The sequence below is a fragment of the Sabethes cyaneus genome, chromosome 3 (genome assembly GCF_943734655.1).
Source record: "Sabethes cyaneus chromosome 3, idSabCyanKW18_F2, whole genome shotgun sequence".
Classification (NCBI taxonomy): Eukaryota; Metazoa; Arthropoda; class Insecta; order Diptera; family Culicidae; genus Sabethes; species Sabethes cyaneus.
In genome coordinates, this window is record NC_071355.1 from 156462000 (window position 1) to 156478277 (window position 16278).

General features: G+C 40.0%; 1 protein-coding gene across 2 annotated transcripts; it reads right to left on the reverse strand.

The window, feature by feature from the left end:
- Positions 1-1062: 1062 nt before the first annotated feature.
- On the reverse strand, positions 1063-9360 carry LOC128744746 (probable phospholipid-transporting ATPase IIA). Of its 2 annotated transcripts, none has more exons than XM_053841958.1 (8): positions 8951-9360; positions 4965-5482; positions 4760-4902; positions 3780-4682; positions 2359-3715; positions 2166-2295; positions 2029-2102; positions 1063-1957 (listed from the first exon to the last, which is right to left on the reverse strand). In XM_053841958.1, exons 1-8 carry the CDS (start codon positions 9118-9120, stop codon positions 1824-1826), a joined length of 3429 nt encoding a protein of 1142 aa, XP_053697933.1. In that variant the 5' UTR covers positions 9121-9360; the 3' UTR covers positions 1063-1823. The 2 variants fall into 2 exon arrangements, with proteins under 2 accessions (XP_053697933.1, XP_053697934.1); XM_053841959.1 differs by lacking the exon at positions 8951-9360 and adding an exon at positions 6034-6214.
- Positions 9361-16278: the final 6918 nt, after the last annotated feature.

A 16278-nucleotide genomic window follows, 5' to 3' on the forward strand; every position in this document is an offset into this window, starting at 1 on the left:
GTTCTGCTTGCTTACCGCCACTGTAGTAGATGTGGTACTTGAAAGAAGTACCTGCAATAGGGTTTACTGCAAGGAACTCCCTTTCTCCGGAATATGGCCACCGAACTTCCTGAATAGCAGCGATCTCCACTCCGAGTTGATGCAGCTCTCGAGCAAGCAAGCCAGCCCGTGCCGGTTCATGGAGAGTTCGAACATTCCAGGTACCAAGTTTCCAATCGTTATCCCTTAATCGTTTCCTTGTCCCTTGCCATGTCCTATACCGATTGTTCCGTCCTGAATTTCTTTGTTCGTTGTTCGTGGTAATTGAGTTTTCGGTATACTACCTCACCGGGGTCGCGATACCTACATTCCGCTGATGGGTCTGCCACCTTAGGTATAGCTTGCGGGATACAGCATATCATATTCAGCCGCCGGTTACGAGACAGACGCTGTGTGAGCCGCCCCTCACCTGGAGAACAGGCGCTCTAGTTCTCACCTCCTAGCTTAGCTGCTTCAGTAAGTACATGAAGCATTTCCGGGTAAGGCCATCGACCGTCATCATTTGACTTAGATCTGCGTGGAAGCGCCAGGTGGGAGCTTGAGAGAGCCAGAGCTATGTTTGACGCTCCTTCCAGGTAACCCTCTCCATTTCATACCCGGATCTCTGATCACCGCCAACAATAATACGTGTAAGGAGATTCAATGAAGCATTCAAACTGGAAGTTGAGCCTACTTTTTTCTCCGCAATACGTTGAATGAAAGGTGTAGCGGACCATTTTTGGTGGATTAAATAATGGAAAGCGAAGAGTGGCGAGGCACAAGAGCCATGAGCAGCAGGCACTACTTGGAGGGATTACCATCGAATAGCTGGCGAAAGTTGGGATGCCACGGTAGGCCGATCACGTCGCAAAAATGCCGGATGGCTGTGCAATGAAATCCGTTCTCTTCAAGAACTCCACCGGCAACAGGAATAGAGAGGCCCAACGTGATCTGATAGATAGCTGATAGCTGAACATGCTGAAAAGGCAATTCGGCTATTCGGAATGAAATTAGACTTTACCGCTTTTGGCGAACAGTCGTTAATTTATTCAGTAAAACTGTGTTTTTATTGTTCTTCTTTCAGTTAGTAGTCATTGTAGTCTCTATTTTCGATCATTTTTCGGTTACTGATAGCGCTGTTGTGCACCCGTATGTTCACCTATCCTTACGATTTACACTATACGTGTATTCAACTGAAAAGCTCTTCTTTATAAAACACTACAATAATGATATTCTGTATACGAAATATGCTATGCTGAAAATGTCGATTTTTTATAGTTTGATCTGGAAAACTATTAATAATTAATTGCAAATGTTAATCAATGATTCTTCACATAGCAGTATTAACATTGGAATCGTAAGAATAATTCGCTGATTAAACTTTGAGTGTGTAGTAACATAAAATGCTACATAAATTATATCACGAATATTTATATTATTCACATCACAAGATACAGGGAAGTAACAATATAGTCCTTTTTAATATTAAAATGGTGAATTGATATTGCAGCGTAAAATATTTATGGATTGTGTAATACTTTGGTGATTAACTAAAATTACGAAATCAGCCCGATAAATATAAGCTGTGAATTTATAGCGGCATCAATTAAAAAGTGTTGACATAGGTGCGAGCATCAGCAGATATTTTAACTACTGCAGAGAAATAAATTATAAGTAACAATAATTTTAATAGAAAACAGTCATTGTTGTCGTATGGTGCGAAACATTAGACTTCAGTTTGCTATTGTGAGAGCCGAAAACTTGTGACAATTCACTATTTGTTTTTGTTTTTTACTTTAATAGACTTATGACAATTTCGAGTAGGATGGAGGTGAAAATTTCTTCCTCAAGAATTTTAGAATGTACAGTGGCAAACAGGAGACAAGCGTTATCACTAGGACCTTCCAGAGGAACTCCCATGACCAAATGAACTCCCAGTCTGTCAAAAGAAAAGATAAATTCTCAATGAATAAAAAAGGTTAGATCGATTACAAATATTTTGGAACATACCGAAGTATTCGTGAAGCACGGCTAAGGAGATTATGTATAGCACCAAGCTAAATAGCTCTGCCAGTACCATTAATCTGTAAACAGAAATGTGTTTTGAAGAACGATATAACCAGAAAAACATAACGTAAAGTACATACTTGTGCCACGTTCTGATCGTCAATGCAACCATTATAAGCTCCGTTAAAATCAGTGCTGAGAAACTGATTGCAACAATATGAATAAATTCGTCTTCGAATAGGATTAACGCTCCATACATAATGACACCACCTGAAAAGAAGAAATAATATGTTTTATGAGGAATATGATCCACTAAAACCACGAACTGTTTACCTTGATAAATGCTGATCAACACCCACATAAAAAAGGTTTTGTAACTCAAGCTCCTCCCTTTGGATAATTCCTTGTATAATTCTGGATAGGTAAGTGCAATGTTCGAACTGATGTCCTGATCCAGGACAAGTGAGAAAACTGGGAACATGGTGTACACGGTAGCATAACCGACCATTAGAAATCCTTGGTATAAGGCAACGGAGGACAGATAAAAGACTGCTGAGAAAACAGCTTGCATGGTTGATATGATTAAACCTCGATGAATGACAAACTGTGATAGTGCCGCGGATCGCTTGTATGAACGCCGTCCGTGCACGATCAGTAGTTTGGCTATGTGTGAGAATTGAGGAATACTAAAGTCACCAGCCAGGGATGCTTGTTTTCCTTCTCGACCCTCAATGCCTATGCCTGCATCTGCCTGTTGGATCATACTAACATCGTTTCCTCCATCCCCGACGGCACATGTACGTTTGCCTGAGTATTTCTGTATAAGTGACACAACTTGCGCTTTCTGTGTTGGACTGCACCTACAGCAGACCACGGCTGGACAAGCAGTTGCTAACTCCATAAATTCTGGTTGGTAGTACTGAAGACAAACTTCTAAGCTTTCTCCAGATACTACCAGAGCGCAATCCTGCTTTCTACGAAAATGGTTCAGCTCTAGATGGGCATCAGTTCGAGTTAGAACACTTTTCAGCACGTGAATGTTTTGATTTCGACCCACTAAGTGAGAACTTTTTGCGATACACGTGGCTGTTTCTAGTTTATCACCTGTCAACATCCAGATTTTGATGCCGGCGTTACGTAAAAGCTCTAACGTTGGCCTTACACGTTCCTGTAGCCTATCCTCTACGCCCGTCAAGCATAATAATTCCATCTCTCGTTCTAGACTCTCGATAACAGCCGACACTTTTGCCACACGATCTGTAACACTGACTTTGGCTGCATTGTATCGCGTTTCGAAATCACTGTATTGATCGTCGCTTAGTACTTTCTTCGCCACCACTAACGTACGAAGACCTTCGCGGGCCATATTACCACTTTCCTCAGCAAGCCAATCATTATACTGCACAATTCCAGACATAACAACGTCTGCTCCTTTCAAGTAGAAGGTAATTTCCCCGCTGTTTAGCTCTTTCACTATAATTCCCATTCGTTTATTTTCACTGGTGAAAGGAAACGTTTGCAGGATTTGATACTTCATAATGCCACCGTTGAGAGAACTCAGCGAGACGGCACTGCCTGAGCTTGATGGAGAGTTGAGGTCGGTTTTGGAATTCCCGGACAGATTAGTCACCGTAGTATTGATCGAAGCATTCTCATTCATCGAACTGACCGGTGCGTCTTTGTCACGTATCTGGAAAACAAAAAAAAAAGGTTAACGATTATGCTGGAAACCCCCGCGTAGCATTGCAAAATACCTGCAAAGTCATATGGTTTAAATCACGATTGATCAATGTCAGCCCAACAGACTCTGTCCACTTGACCAAAGCAATCTCATCTGGGCTAGAAGCTTGATATGTTTTCTCCGGTAGCTTTACCGTTTCCTGGGCTTCTATTGAAATCGATCTTGAAGGAGAATTTCTGCGGTCAGATCCGTTAATGCCGAGCCCCGTATTGCCGTTGTCGTAGACGGGTGTTACATTGTGACAAAGAGCTAGAGCCTTAACAGATTCCCATATTCGCCAACCGTCGGGTTTTCTCAGTCTCGGTTGATATCCGGACGGTTTGGTAGGTGAGCCGTCTCCTTGAACTGAGATGCTACTGTATACCGATTGAATCGCTGCTGACACCATCGGGAATGTATCTCTTCCATAAGCTGCTGTTCCAACGTGAATCTTCTTAAAAATCATCTCATTTTGTGTCAATGTTCCAGTTTTATCCGTCAACAGATATGAAATCCGCCCCAATTCTTCCGGAATTGTTGTAGATCGAACCACTGTACCTTGGATTTCTTCGTCGTTTTGAATCTGCCATGAGTAGAACGCTTTTCCCATGTCTAGATTAACTCTTAAACTAATCGGGATAATGTAGGAAAATAGCAGCACAAATCGGAACATGTACCGATACCAGGGCCCGTTGAATCCCTTCAAGCACATCATTGCGAAAGAAAGTCCAATGACGGCGCAGAACAGTACCTTTGTCAGGCCGTTAATTTCGAGATCTAATAAACCGACTTTGGATCGAGGTTGCGAATTATTCATTACGCTTCGCGTCTCGGCTCCAGTGTAGATTACGATTCCCACAGCAGTTCCGGATGCCACGACCGTGTTAGCCCATAGGGTGTTTTCCACGTTAAGACCTTCATCTTCGGAACCTTCAAGCTACAAATAAAATATGTTTGTGGTTATTTATCTGTATTAATCGGAACGAGTTTATTATCAATAATAGTTACGAATACCTTCGAATAGGTTCCAATAAACGTATGAATGTCCCGTTGTGGTTTTTCAACATACAGTGAAGCTCCAATACTGAACAAATCACTGTGGGATGCTAATTTCTGTGTGGCTGGTACAGCCAAGCGCAGTTTCCAGTCGGTTTCACCTGAAGCAAATAAAAATACGTTACAGTCGTGTTGCACATATAGTGCAGAGTTTCGAGCCTACCGTCTAACATGTCAGTCCTCACAAACACCGCTCCGCTTTTATCGCTAGTTCGTAGCAGTATTAGATCGGCTGGAACACGCTCGTCCTTCTCCACCATAATTATGTCGCCTACTTTTAATTTCGACGAGGAAACCAGCTCAGGTGGTTTGTCGGCATTGCTAAATCGTTTATACTTTTGGGAGTTGACCTCTCGATCTCGCTTATGCCGCCGTAAATCGTCGACAGCCTCACGACAAATGGTTACTGCCAGTACAAACCCGAGCGGTCCCCAGTAGGTGTACAGATACCCGATCCGAATATCCGGAATGAACTGACTCACGGCCATGATTAGAAAATACAGATTCAGGAAGAATCTAAACTGCTCGAACAGTACCAGCGGCAAAAAGGTGAAGATGTTGTACTTCTGATTACGGATTTCATTCGGCGGAAACTTTTCGGTTGATGGTTGTCCGATTAGGATTGTCCGAGGTTTCAGTTCCTTGGAAGCACACCATTTTCGCCAAGCCCAGCACCAACAACTATAAATAATTATGTCGATTACTTCATAAGGTACCAGAAAACCATACTAATCTGCTTCACAACAATGTTGCTAATCGGATAACATAACTAAACCTTTATTAAGGTATTATAAGTTCTACCAAAGAGAAAGTCGTTGTTTTACGATACTTTCCGGCAATGCGACAAATTTTTACTGTTTGATTAATATTAAACGTTCACTTCATTCAGTTTATACCTAGTAGAGGACTGGAAAGTTGATATTCCAAACAAAACAATGACGGAATTTATCGATTTGCTGTTTATAATGATATCATGTAGAAGCGAAAAAGCAAATCACAGATAAAAAATCGATACAGCTAAGTTATTTAACGCATTTTTAGAATAGCAATTATGGCTTGTCAGAGTTAATATGAAGCAAGATATTTTTTATGCACCAATCCAAGTCGATAAATTTAGTTCATAACTTGAAATTTCAAAAGTATGCATATCGTTTTCAGTAACAGCGAAGCGCCATCATTGATTCGTCATCTTTAGCGGAGGTTGAACCTATTTTTTTGTGCACTTCGCTTACCTCAGCCAGAGACGTCTTCTACGATTTTTCTCGATTAGAGGAATCGTTTCCTTGGTAGTGGTCACTGCAGTCGCTGGAACAGGTTGCGATGAGTCTTCCATCGCACGAATTACTTGTAGTTCATGAATTTTGGAAGATTTTTGCGTTGTTTGCGTTTTAAAAAAATTGAAAACAGTGCCCAATAATAAGTAGCACTTCGGTGAACGAAATCAAACTGTTACTAATCGTATCTATGTATGTCTGTCTCGTCTGTCTGAAATGACGTTTCTTCGGAAAAACGAGAAAATAAAAACGGTATCTGTCGTATCTATTACTCACTACTACAGTGAACCGGGACTAGCATGAATGGAGAGGAATGACGAACGGTGCGATGACAGCAGAAGTTTTTTTTCGTTATCTTGGTTTATGTTGTTTCCCTTATTTTCGTAAATAAAAGAAAAATAAAAAAGTCTCGGAAACGATACAGTAGTGCCTCGTTTGTCTGCTCAAATGCGCAAATTTTGGGAGCGCAGACCATATACTTTAGTTTAGAAATGTTGGGCCTTCAGATACTTATAAAAATGCTTTCAAATCACTCCAGCTGAATTCCAGCTTTCAAATCAATTTTTCCGAAAAACAACGACAATCGATTATTAGTTATTGCTGTTGCAGTTGAAAACCGAGGCTAAGCTTGGTATTAACACTTTTAAAACGCCGGTGCATTTAAAGACTTAACACAGAAAAATGATGATACATAGTTAGAAACAACAATGGACTTAGCCGCCTCACAATACAAAAAAATATCTGTTGTTTAGTTTAACTTGTATCACATTTCTGAATCAAAAAAATATTTTTTAAACTAAATTCATACTCCTTTTGTTTCTACTAGTTCGTTAAAAACCCTTAAAATACCTACTTATTTTTGATTACAATTTTTTTTTATGCAAGATGGAGATTTGTCACCACCTTACTGAGATTTTTTATGCTACAAATGATATCAAGCAAATTAAAAATACATGACATGGGCCCGACGACAACGTCACCTTCAATTGCAAACCGACACTTAACGATGATATAGTGAAGTTTTAGATTCAAAAAAGTGACTCTGGTTTGCTTCTAACTGGCTTAAATCAGCATCAGTGAAGCGGTGGTGAAGTAATTCATCGCAACAATTAAACGAAGAAATGAGTCATTGATTCTGTAAATTTTAAAAGCATTTTTTTTAAACAACAATTCAGCGCATGAAAATATATTCTCTGTGTACAGATTGGCCAGAAGAATAGAGTAGATACATTTCTAAAAACAAATCTTTTGTTGTGGGCACAAAAATTGCTTCTGAAATTCGAAAAGGTAATGACTGCTCATTAAATTTTCCCCTTGAGCAAATATTGGCTAGAAGGCTGACAAACTTGAACAGAAAAAAAAATTAAATTACACGTTCTTGAACACCATATCAACAAGTCGTCACTTGTTGCAAATCTTCTTCACCTAAAACAGTTACCGACCTTAAAACAGTTAGCAACCAACAAATTAAACATTTTTGAAACGTATGTAAGAGCACCTCAGCTTTATTCACTTGTTGCGACGATGTTGCGGTATACACGACACATTTGTATATTTTAACAAAACGCTGCATACAAGACTAGTTTTGCAGTTTTAAACAAGACTTCAGTTTTGAATGAAGCGAAGGATTCACCAATGTCGCGCACAATACGGTTCCCTTTTAGGACATCCGTTTGGCATTCGAAGTTGGATAACAATATTCAACGAAAACGTTAACGACTCCTAAACATTCATTTTAGACAGTTCCATTGCTTAGTATCCATTCCATAGTAACCATATAAAATTTAAGCTGCTTGTTTGGCGGCTATTTACGCAGTTGCAAGGTTATGAAGGCAGCTTTGACGAGCAAATGCTCGTGGAAAGGTTTTTAATTCTCTGGCCCCCAATTACCCTTCCTTCAGACTAAATTCTAGTCCTGTTTGAGCCTTTTTGCACTATAATATTTATAAAAGAATACGGGACGTTTGGAAAGAGTAGAAAATTGATTCTGCACAGTGCTGTAGTACTGCTCTTTGTGCACTAATTTTACTGACTTAACTGTACCACCTCAGCCAAGCAAAATTTGAAACAGTATGTATGGGGCATTTATAGAGCTAATTATTATCTATTAAGTTGCTCAATTAGGTATATCTTTACCTAATGAATTTACAGTATGCTCCCCGTTTACACAAGTTGGAGCGCTCTTTACCTTTTTCAAACTTAGCTAGACTGAGGTGTTATGGCCAAATAAGTAATATCGGACAACATTAAGGGCAGCCGTGATTATGCATTGCATAACACCTTTTTTTGGAGGTTGCATAGCCAATATTGCACAAATTTCCAATTGAATACAGGGCACTTGTTTTTACAATTTTTCGTAAACCCAGAAAAAAAATTCACGATTGTCGAAAAAAGAACTGTCCAACCTATAGTACTCTTACGAGCATTTGAACGATTAAGGGTGGTTTGAACACGCGTTATTGATTTCTGGGATTTCAAAAGCAGTTTTTAAGCTCAAAACAAAAAAATATGTTCACGCAAATGTATCTGTCAGAATACAATGATAGATTTTCCTAGATATATTATCTGTTTTGAGACTAAAAACTGTTTTTTTAGATCCCAGAAATCACGTGTTACGTACGTGTTTACGAATCTTACGAATTGTTTTTGAATCTTAATAGGCATTAGGTAGATGTTATAATTTTCTTTAGTGCGCTCTTTGCATCGCTCATGTTCAAGATTCTAAGTGCCGACTATGATAAACCTTTGGTAATTAGTCGCAATTTCGAAACTAGCTTTTTTGATGTTATACACTCACTTCAGATTTTGTACAGTTTAGTCAGGATGTATATAAATCTTCAACATTCAGTATACGCAATAATAACCTTGCACTTACCAGAAAATATTTTTTAGAAAACTTCCCATTTTAAATGATTGGTTTCTTCTTCCACGCGCCGAGCGGCCCCCGTAAGTAACCCGGTTCGGCGAGCGACCACTATTATTCGATTCGATAAGCAGATCTGTCTCTGAATCACTGAACTCGAAATCACGTAGCTCAACATTCATCCCTCGATGCGATTTTCAAAATCGCCGTAACTTTTGAAAGGCTCGTTTCTATAGATCTGCAATTTATTCACAGTTCAAGTTCTTTCTTTGTTTAGCTTGCCTTCACCAACTTCAAATTGCACATTTTGTCATAAACTGCGCTGTTCTTCCTATTCTGACAGCACTAAATTAACTATTTTGAAGCTTCTGGTTGCGATATGCTAAATCGAGAACCGTATTTTAAATATTGTTTTCATTCCTTATCCGTGCCGATTAATTTTCACATGCAATTTCTCGCAAATTGTCCATGAGCAATCACTGATTAATTTTCTTTCACCAACATTACTAAAGGTAAAGGTTAGAAGAATAAGAAAGCAAAATAACGAAAAAACAAAGCGATGTAAACTGTCAAATTGATCAAAAGCAAAGAGCAAGAACCAAGGTGACCACAACAAACAGGTACAGGTGCTCATTCGAGTACTTTTTATGCATGCGTGCGCAGAAGACACCAACTGCAGGAATGCCGTTTTCGGACAGGAAACAACTATCCAGCTTTTTACGCGCTATAATGGCGGACGCTATAAATTGTGTTCGTAATATGTAAACAATCTTTTTGACAACTCTGCATACATCAAAACTGGGCACTCTTCTCCTGTACGGCAGTGTTGCTCTTTCTTTCGTTTACGCAAAAGAAGGAAGGCAATAGTTTTGTTTACATTTCGCACAGTTTTGCTTTCCTTCTTTGACGTAAACGAAAGAAAGAGAACGGTAGTGTTGCAAGAGAAGAGTGCCAGATTTGATGTATGCAGAGTTGTCAAAAAGATTGTTCGCATATTACGAACGCAATTTATAGCGGCCACCATTATAGCGCGTAAAAAGCTGGATAGCATTCTGTTTAGTTCTTTATAGCCATAGTCATATCTTATTAAATTAAATAACATCAGTTAAGTATATGAAGACAGATTTAACAAAAGGGCGAATGTCGCTGCTAGAGCGGAATGATAAAAATAAATAACTTAGCTGGAGGCATTATCGCTTCCAGAGGTAGAGCAAACAAGCTGCTTAGCTAGACGCGCCAACGATGTAATCAAATAAACATGCCAGAAAACGATCCATCTGATCGGGAGTAGGAAAATCAGAATATGAAAAGGAATCTGAAAAACCATCTCGCGCATGGATTATGTACTGATTAGACTATTTATTTAGGGCATGAAAGATTAAGCCACTCCCATGTGTCGCATTTAGAATTTCTTTCTCTTTTTATCGTTAGGACGCAATGAGGAGTGTTCAAACAATTATAGTGTTTTAGAATAAGCGCCCGTTAGACTCCAGAAGGAAAATAAATGAAAATTATGGATATTCGAAGAAAAGTCTGGTATCTAAAGGGACATAGTATATAAGTCAATTTTTCTGGGATGCTTTACATAAGTATCCATCGATTATTCAACGCGTAGCTTTAAGACGACAATTGTAACTTTTTTCAATAAAGTTAAGTTTTCCTGGGAACAGTTTCCCACATAGCAGTAAAGTGAAGTGAATTAATCAGCACGAGTGAATATCACATCCAATTTCAAAGTACGACCTAGTCGGAAAATTGACTTTGGAGCAACAACGAAAACCACCGGCTAAGACCATCTCTAGCCAAAATAAGTGTTGCTCGCGACAACATTTAATGGTGGCTCCAGAGAGGATAGTAAGGAAGGCGAACTCACGGAATAAAACCAGGAAGCTTCCAACCAGACTGTTTGGTTGAATTTTTGTGTCGACTTCTGCCACTGGCGGTGGAAGTGACAATTCTTGACCCCCGCTAGGGTAAGAAAGTAAAAAAAAAAAGACCTGTCGCAAGCGTACAGGCACTAAGTCGAGGAAAATAATACTCGCAATTTCAGTCAGAAAGCTGACTGTTTTGAGTCGACTTCTACCACAAGGGTAGAAGTGACAATTGTTGGCCCGCGCAAGGGCAATCAAAAGACCTGCTGCAAGCAAGCAGGCAAAAGACGGGACGACTTCTACCAGATTGGGGCAGCACCCGCTATCATTGGCGCTCAAGGAGGCCGGTGATATCTACCGACAACAGGCGTCGGTGTTAACCAAAATCTCAAGTTCAGTGAGCTGCTTGAGTCACTAGCAGGTGCTAGTGCAATCCGAAAAAACACCGGCACACGAGGAGGCCGGTGCAACCCAACCGACAGAAGGCGTCGGTGTTACCTAAAATCTCAAGTTCAGTGAGCTGCTTGAGTCACTAGCAGGTGCTAGTGTAATCCGAAAAAACACCGGCATACAAGGAGGCCGGTGCAACCCAACCGACAGAAGGCGTCGGTGCTATCTAAAATCTCAAGTTCAGTGAGCTGCTTGAGTCACTAGCAGGCGCTAGTGCCATTGTAATCGTCGGTCAGCAAGGAGACCGGTGATATTTACCGACAGGCGTCGGTGCTATCCAAAATCTCAAGTTCAGTAAGCTGCTTGAGTCACTAGCAGGCGCTAGTGCCATTGTAATCGTCGGTCAGCAAGGAGACCGGTGATATTTACCGACAGGCGTCGGTGCTATCCAAAATCTCAAGTTCAGTGAGCTGCTTGAGTCACTGGCAGGCGCTAGTGCAATCCGAAAAAACACCGGCACACAAGGAGGCCGGTGCAACCCAACCGACGGAAGGTCGGTGCTATCCAAAAGCTCAAGTCTAGTGGGCTAGCTTGAGTCACTAGTAGGCGACTAGTGTAATCCGAAACATCGGCGCTCAAATAGGCCGGTGACACTCCAACCGACAGGCGGTCGGTGATTCCAACACATCGGCACCCAGTCGGTGGCAAAAGGTCGGTGAACCGAAGCAGCAGCGTAGCAGCATCGGCAATCAGCTGGTGGCAACCGCATCGACGAACGGTCGGTGAACCCTAGAATCAACAAACACAGCAGGCGCAGGCAAAGGCAAAGAAAAACATCTGGTGAGTGAAAATGCACAAAATTTTAGTAAATAATAAAAACGGCAATTGCCGTCTTTGTGAAAAACCCGATAGCATCGGCACGTTGGTAGCCTGCGACGAATGTGATCGCTGGTTCCACGTGTCATGCGCGGGATTAGATTATACTCCCGGCGAAAAGGAGCCGTGGATTTGTTTTAAATGTAAGAGACTCTACGACGAGATCTCGAGTAGGGACAAGAAGATTTCTCGATTAGAAACTCCCGACAGCTCGCATGTCGAGGCATTTAACGAAATTATTAATAAAATAAAAGAAATAAATGTCGAGAAGCATTCATCAACCGACAATTTCTTGATGAAACAGTCGATGATTGACTTGCCATATTTTGATGGGTCATATAATCTTTGGCCCAGATTTAAACAAACCTTTATCGAAACCACGAATAAAGGTAATTTTTCCGATTTGGAAAATTTGTATAGACTGCAAAAAAGTCTCAAAGGAAATGCATTGAAATTAGTCAGTGCACTCCTGTTGGATTCCGCCAACGTCGGAATAATTTTGAATAAATTAGAAGAACATTTCGGCAGTTCCGAAATGGTCTATAATGGCTTATTAAGAGAGGTACTTTCGTTAAAGGCTCCTCGATTAGAAATGCCTAAAACGGTAGTCGATTTTATATCAGGGATTGGAAACCTGGTAATAACTATGAAAAGTTTAAATAGAGAGGAATATTTAAATGACCAACGTCTGATTAAAGACTTGGCCTTTAAATTACCAACAACATTGCATCAAAAATGGTTGATGCACCTTAATGAGGAGAGACTCATGTCAACTCCTAAAAACCCCTATACGGCTCCAACATTAGAAAATTTTTATAAGTGGTTGAAACCACAAGAAACTCTTGCGAACATGTTAATCGCGGAAAGAGGCGTTAATTATGAAAGAACAAGACCAGACCGGGTGAATTTCCTCGGTAATAAACAGTCCAGATGCTTTGCTTGCAAGGGCGATCATCGTTTATCTGATTGCCTAAATTTTAAAAGGATGCCACTTGACAAAAGAAGGCAATTCACAAGGGAAAGGAAAATTTGTTTCTCTTGTTGTAATTACAGCAACCATAGAATGCAGGATTGCAAGATTGGTAAAACATGTGGTGTTGACGGTTGCACATTGAAGCACCATCCATTGCTGCACGCGCCCTTTAATACAAGAAACAACAATTCAGACACGTCAAGAAGACAACCTGAAAATGTAAATTGTCTTGTGCAAAATAACAAGACTATTTACTATCAAGTAGTGCCGATTACAATAATCGGCGAAGACTGCGAATATAAAACATTCGCTTTCTTTGATACAGGTTCGTCTGTAAGTTTGATCAAAGAACAAGTTGCAAATGATGTTAAAGCAACAGGGTCATGTGTTCCGCTAACGCTTGCCTGGACCAACGGAGAAGTCCAGGAAGAACGGAATAGTCAGGTAATACAAATTAAGGTCCAAGCCGATAATGGACAAATCTTTACCATTAAAAACATGAGAACAGTTGATGAACTGAATTTACCTGTTCAATCAATAGATATGAATCAATTAAAATCACGATATCCTTACCTTCGTGATGTAAATATGCGATCATATGAGCAAGCGGTACCCACCATACTATTGGGGCTACCTCATGCTTATTTATTTAAGGCAATAGCAGAACGCTCGAGGGGAAATAATGAGCCCATTGCCAAACAAACAAAATTGGGATGGACTATTTTTGGTGGTAGCGAAGTTAATACTAACACCAAAAACTTGTTCTCCATAGATGAAGTTATTGAAGAAGAGAAGTCAATTAGAGAAATGATGTCGAATTACTTCTCAACAGAAGCCTTTGGGGTAAAAGTCCCACAAAGCAACCTGATTCCGAAAGCGGATGAGCAAGCCATTAAAATAATGGAAAACACCTTAACAAAAACTAACCAGGGCTATGAGATTGGCCTGTTATGGAAAAATGAAGACGTGAAATTTCCAAACAGCTTTAAAACTGCGTTGGGACGTCTTCTAATGCAAGAAAGAAAGATGGATAAGGATCCAACGCTAAGAGATTGGTATAATGCCAAGATAAAAGAATATGTCGAAAAGGGATATATGCGTAAATTAACAGTTGAAGAGTATATGAAAAGTACTCCAAAAACATTTTATCTCCCTCACTTCGTGACTATAAACAAAAATAAGCAGCCGCCGAAACCAAGACTAGTATTCGACGCAGCTGCAAAAATGGAGGGCGTTTCCCTCAATTCTCAATTGCTATCAGGACCAGATATGACTGAATCAGCCTTAGGAATCAAGATGCGCTTTAGAGAAGCACCATTCGCGATTTCAGGCGACATTCAAGAGATGTTCCATCGAGTTGGAATAATAAAAGAAGATCGACAAGCCCAACGAATCCTCTTTAGGGAAAGTTCCAAGGTTCGTTTGGACGTTTACGAGATGCAAGTAATGACATTTGGGGCGACATGCTCGCCAGCTTGCGCGCAATTCGTAAAGAACACAAACGCGAAAAACTTCTTAAGCGAAAGTCCTGATGCAGTAGAAGCAATTATCAGAAATCATTATGTAGATGATTATCTAGATAGCTTCCATGACATAACTAATGCGACAAGAATAGTTTCAGATGTAATTCGCATACATGATGGGGCAAGCTTTAAAATAAGAGGCTTTGTTTCAAATTCTAAAGAACTACTCAGCAAACTGCCGGCTGATAGAATATCGCCAATAAAAGAAGTCTCTCTTGATGAAGAGCAAAACATCGAGAAAATATTGGGCATGTATTGGAATACACAATCCGATACATTTAAATACAAATTAAAAATACCTGAAGCAGTCACATTAGAACCAACGAAAAGAGAAGTTTTGTCTTTCATTATGAGTGTGTATGACCCATTAGGACTCATATCTCACATAACGATAGAGTCAAAATTATTAATGCAAGATTTGTGGCGCACTGGTATTGAATGGGATGATAAAATTCCCGACAATTTGAATAAAACTTGGCAAAACTGGATAACAAAGCTATCGGTACTTGAGAACTTGAGTATTCCAAGATGTTACTCTCTTCAACAAAAGGAATCTAGAAGAGAACTTCATATATTTTGCGACGCATCATTAAAGGCATACGCAACTGTAATATATATGAGAACTATGTCACATTTGCGAACTGATGTCACTATAGTCGCCGCCAAAGCTAGAGTCGCGCCTACGAAAATTATATCGGTGCCGCGACTAGAGCTGCAGGCAGCAGTTTTGGGAACTCGTTTATTAAACACAGTACAAAGCGAGTTAAGATTAACTATCCACAAAACAATCTTTTGGACTGATTCGAAAACAGTCTTGAGCTGGATAAAATCAGATGTTAGAAAGTATAAGCAGTTTGTGCAATATCGAGTAAGCGAGATTCTCGATAGTACAATGGAATCTCAATGGAGATATATAGATTCCGCATCAAACCCTGCTGATGAAGGAACAAAGGTAATTTCATCAGAGTCTAAATTTATAGAAGGCCCATCCTTTTTAAAACTAAAGGAATCCGAATGGCCAACGAAATTCAATGATATATCAATTAAAGAGTCGTGTCATGAAGAATTACGACCCATGTATACGCTAAAGGAAATCGATAAGCCACAGTTCGATATTTTATGTATTACTTGGGGCTCTGATTGGAATCGATTGAAAAGAGCACTCTGCATAATTAAAAAGTTCGCACAATTTATTAAAAGTAAAAGGCGAAACTTACCCTTTAATAGCATAATAACCGCTTCTGATATGCAGCAAGCTGAAGAGTTTTTGATTCGAACCGCTCAATGGAATGCGTTTCCTGATGAGATGGTGGAATTGCAAACTACTGGAACGGTTGATAAAAGCAGTAGGATTCGAACTCTCACGCCGTTTGTGGCAGACAACGGTATAATGAGGTCAGAAACACGTTACAAAAATACGAAATTTGTGCCATATGCGGCTCGATATCCCTACATTTTACCAGATAAACATCATGTATCTGAGTTAATACTGAAACACCAACATGAGCGTTTCAAGCATAAGAAAATGAAGGCTGCTATAGCAGCAGTCCAACAGAAATATCATATCATTCACATTGACGCCGGTATGAGAAAAATTAAAAATCGTTGCCAGCGTTGTAAGAATGAATCTGCGAGAGCAAAGGCGCCTAAAATGGCACCATTGCCCGAGTGTAGATTACAACCATTCGTAAAGCCGTTTACACATAC

Bases quoted from the DNA above. Each gene is read 5' to 3' on its own strand.
- LOC128744746 (XM_053841958.1), bottom strand. From the start codon at position 9,120: ATGAATGTTGAGCTACGTGATTTCGAGTTCAGTGATTCAGAGACAGAT. The intron at 4,903-4,964 runs GTAGGCTCGAAA...TATTTGCTTCAG, and splicing joins GAGGACTGACATGTTAGACG to GTGAAACCGACTGGAAACTG. The intron at 2,103-2,165 runs GTATGTACTTTA...TTCTGTTTACAG, and splicing joins ACGATCAGAACGTGGCACAA to ATTAATGGTACTGGCAGAGC.